Source organism: Otolemur garnettii, unplaced genomic scaffold (assembly GCF_000181295.1).
Source record: "Otolemur garnettii isolate 467f Iridium unplaced genomic scaffold, OtoGar3 scaffold00028, whole genome shotgun sequence".
In the NCBI taxonomy this organism is placed as follows: Eukaryota; Metazoa; Chordata; class Mammalia; order Primates; family Galagidae; genus Otolemur; species Otolemur garnettii.
The window spans coordinates 17,780,654-17,785,309 of record NW_003852423.1 but is presented as its reverse complement, the minus strand read 5'-3'; the positions used below and the strand labels follow the sequence as shown (position 1 = coordinate 17,785,309).

Genomic DNA, 4,656 nt, shown 5'->3' with positions numbered 1-4,656 from the left:
GGCGCCTTAGCCGGTTGAGCTATAGGCGCCGAGCCAATTCATTGATTTTAATGTCATGTAACTCCCTTTTTCTTGTAAAGACTGGAGGAGAAAAGAACTTGATTACCTCTCTTTACCTTTCTGATTGTGCCCAGTCCTTACCCTACTTCTCTAGGTTTGTGATACCATTATTCTTATCTATTTCCCTCTTAGTGTCCATTTCAGTCTTCTTTTCATTATTATCTCTTCTCCTAAACTTGTGGCATCTTTTTAGGGAAACTGACATTGTTGTTGGGCACTTGGACTACAGCCTGTGTCCTGGTGTTCCTTAAACCTGTTTACCTGGTCTGCCAGTTTTGACTATCAGCTGGCAACACTTAAGTATGAAACACCTGAGAAACCTGGACCCACTAGCCTGTGATGAAAGTTTTACTTGTTCTGTTATTTTTGGCTGGTTGAGTCTTTAACATTTATTATTGTACAAACAATGGGTTCTTTTGTACAATCTACCTTCAACATGATCTTGTACAAATCTAAACTATTACATATAGTAGACATTTAGCCCTGCAGGTTCATACTTTTATGTTATTGTTTAGATAACAGAATTCAGATTTCACATGCTGGTCTAGAAAATGCTAAAGGATTTTTGAGTACCTTGATATTTGGATTGTTTATTATCTACTTTTCATCTAGTACTGTTTCTTTACCCTAAACTCTATGACTTATAGGCTTTTGAAAACTAATATTTAGAACAGGGTTTCTCTACCTTGACACTCCTGAAATTTTCAGATGTATATTTCTTTGTTATAGGAGACTGTCCTATGCATTGAAGGACACTTAGCATCATCCCTAACCTTTACTCCATAGACCCTCTCCAGTTGTGACAATCAAAATGTCTCTAGATATTGCCACATGTCCTCTGGAGCGTAGAATTGCCCTTTGTTAAGAATGACTGTTTTTTGTTTTTGTTTTTGTTTTATTAAATCATCACTGTGCATATTAATGCAGTCATGGAGTACAATGTGCTGGTTTTATATACAATTTGAAATATTTTCATCAAACTGGTTAACATAGCCTTCCTGGCATTTTTCTTAGTTATTGTGTTAAGACATTTATATTCTACATTTAGTAAGTTTCACATGTACCCTTGTAAGATGCATGGTAGGTGTGGTCCCACCAATTACCCTCCCTCCACTCAAGAACAACTGTTTTAAGGCCTTTCCTGTTATATTATGTGCACTTCTTCTTCTTTTTTTTTTTTTTGGTAGAGGCAGAGTCTCACTTTATCACCCTCGGTAGAGTGCCATGGCGTCACAGCTCACAGCACCCTCCAACTCCTAGGCCTAGGTGATTCTCTTGCCTCAGCCTCCTGAGTAACTGGGACTATAGGTGCCCGCCACAACGCCTGGCTATTTTTTTGTTGCAGTTTGGCCAGGGCCAGGTTTGAAACTGCCACCCTCGGTATATGGGGCCTGTCCTCTACCAACTGAGCCACAGGCACCACCCAATGTGTGCACTCCTTTAGTAGTCTCCTCAGAGAAATATAGAATGGTCCCAGAACTACAAATACCTTTTTATCCAGATTGGATGGAGAATGACATGGTTTTTTTGTTGTTGTTGTTGTTGTTTTTTGAGACAGAGCCTCAAGCTGTCCCCCTGGGTAGAGTGCTATAGCATCACAGCTTATAGAAACCTCCAACTCCTGGGCTCAAGCGAGTCTCCTGCCTCTGCCTCCCAAGCAGCTGGTACCACAGGCACCCGCCACATCGCCTGGCTATTTTTTTTTTTTTCAGTTGCAGCCATCATTGTTGTTTGGCGGGCTTGGGCTGGATTCGAACCCACCACCTTAGGTGTATATGGCTGACGCCTTAGCCACTTGAGCCACAGGCGCCATGTTCCAGAATGACATGTTTTGAATCATTATTCAAAGAACATTTATTGATAGGACTTGAGCTGGAATCTTATTTAGATGAGCTGTATTTAAGACAGACTCAAACACTGTTGTTGGTTTATAATTACCTGCAAACTCTAAAAGCTGTACCTGAAATCTCATCTGTTTCTCATCATATTACTCTTTTTTTCTCTGAACTCTAGATTATTGTCTTTATCTTTTGTTTATCACATTTGATACTATACTACTTTGTATTATTCACATCTTCATAGGAATTCATTGTCTTTAAGGCCATATTAGAAACAGGAACAATGTATTTATACAAATGTTGATTAGAGTCATGTGCTTAATTAGTAGTATTCTACAAATTTTTTTCATGAAAAAATGCAAATCAACACAGCAGTGCATGAGCAGCAGCAAATCCAGTGCTGCTTACCTGTTTAAAGCACTTGTGAGGTCTAAAAACAAAGCTGTCTTCTCTTGAACTCGCCATTTAGTATACTGACATCTGTGTAACAGTAATTTGCTTTTCTAACTTGCCAAAGAGCTTTGTTTTTCTTTAACATTAACCTATAGCTTAGAATTACTAGGAAAATCAGCCAATTCTTAGTATTGAGTAACATTACCAAAATATATCGTCTGTTTAATCTTAAAAATGGTTTTTGAGGTAAATAGGGCTTTGTTGTCCTTCTTTTACTGATGGATACCTTTTATATAGTTCTTAGTTTCATGATCAGATTGGCTTTGAAAGTACCTTGGATTTTACTTTGATATTAATACTATATAAAAATATCTTTTCAGTGAAATCCATACTCTGTAGTAGAGTTGAGATAAATATTCAGACTATTTATGCATTCTATGTATTAACTTTGATCATCTAAATGATTTGAAGCTGAAGATTTTTATAGATCTTCAGAAGTGACAATATCTAGCATGACCAAAACTTAGTAATATATCCTTTTAATATTTAAAAAGTATTTTCTAAAGATTATTGAAAAATTGTAAAGTATAAGGAACTTTCAGAATACTTTTCATATAACAATTTGCTTCATCTGGTATCTTTCTTTATTTCCTTTATTTTGATTTTGTTTATTAACACAGAAAAGCTTCACTGGCCTGAGCAAGAACTTGCTAAGAAGTCTGTTCTAAATGTAGAAGATTCATTTATCATTGACAGCAAAAGAAACATTCCATATTTAGCCGCTGGAATTCTAAAGGACATTTTCACAACTGGAACCAGTAGTTACAATGTTCTACTACAGAGCAAGGAGGAGAAGAAGCATCATGCACAAAAAGAGTCTTCCTCCACCTCCTCCAAAAAACATAGAAAACCCAACAAGACTTCTGTCTCTTCTCATAGCAAAGATCCCCACAGGACGAAAGCCTCAGCACCTGTGACAAGCAATGGTTCTTGGTACTGCCTGGAGAGGCAGCCTGCTGTTTTTGTCACTAGTTCAGTGTCAGATCCTGTAAAGTTTACACATGATATCTCTGTTACAGGGAACAGCATAGTACTGCCGCCTAAACCCAAAAGCAAGGTCAAGCGGCGTAATTTCTCAGCTCTTCCAAAGCCACAGCCACAGCCACAGCCTCAGCTGTGTAGAAGCTTTGAAAAAGGAGATGACTTTTCTGGAAAGAGATTTTGTATATTGACTGCTATAAAGCCCACCAACTTAGAGAAAGAAAAACTGAGATTCTTCAAATCTGACTATACCTACAACCCCCAATTTGAATATGCTAATTCTGCTCTGTCAAGTGTATTAGCCAAGCACAGCAACGCATCTGACCGATTTCTAAAGCAGGTAAAATAGCACTGCAGTAGTATCTCATTTTTATGTAGCTAAAACAACTATATGCAATCTTATAAGCAAAAGAAAAAAAAGCATTTAAAATAACCCAGTTATTTGTATGTTATAGTTAATTCTCACCCAGTATGTATGGATATGTGATAAGAAATCTCCAGGTGAGTGGTATCACTTATATGTAAACTACTTTGCATTAATCTAAATCTATTAAATAGACAATTTGTGATAGGAAACAAGTCTATGAGGAAAACAGCTTCTGATTCTGGTTCCAAGCTTTCATCTGGGAAATGTGTGGCATATTAACCAGCCCGCATACCAGTGTTGGGTCCTTCACACCATGGTTTGTTTTCTCATTGATTTTTTTTAAGGTAGGCTCTCACTCTGTTGCCCCAGCTAGAGTGCAGTGACATTATCATAGCTGACTGCAACCTTAAACTCGTGGGCTCAAGTGATCCTCATGCCTCAACTTCCCCTACAGCTGGGAATGTAGGCATGTACCACCCCACCTAGCTAATTTTTTAATTTTTTTGGTAGATATGGAGTCTTGCTATGTTGCTCAGGTTGGTCTTGAACTCCTGCACTCAAACAGTCCTTCCTTGGTCTCCCAAAGTGCTGAACCACCACTTCCAGCCTTCTGATTTTTTGGTACAATAGATGGATATTCAGTCCCTGGTTGTCCCTGTTGTATTACTACATTCCCAACTTACTAAAACTTCCTGTAAGCAGCTTGGAGACTCAAGTTTGATTCTTGCCCTTGAACTTATTAATGCTTTACAAAAATTATTAGTCATCATCAAATAAATAGTTAAGCACTCATTTAAAGAAGAAAATAATGAGATTTTCAAAATTATCTTCAAGGTTAGCAAATTGTGATGTGAATGATATGAATACTTTCTAAATTACTCAAATTAGACCCCTAGCTCATAGTTTTGTGTTTTTTTTTTTTTTTTTTTTGAGACAGAGCCTCAAGCTGTCCCCCTG

The 4,656-nt window shown here is 37.6% G+C and overlaps 1 protein-coding gene across 2 annotated transcripts in view; it reads left to right on the top strand.

Annotated features, from left to right (window-relative positions):
• KIAA0895 (KIAA0895 ortholog) overlaps nt 1–4,656 on the top strand; it is a 36,548-nt gene that overhangs the window by 5,681 nt on the left and 26,211 nt on the right. For both annotated transcript variants that reach the window (XM_012804370.2, XM_003788589.2), the window contains exon 2: nt 2,972–3,672. In XM_012804370.2, the coding sequence (XP_012659824.2) occupies nt 2,972–3,672 (701 nt within the window). The remainder of the gene's footprint in view (nt 1–2,971; nt 3,673–4,656) is intronic.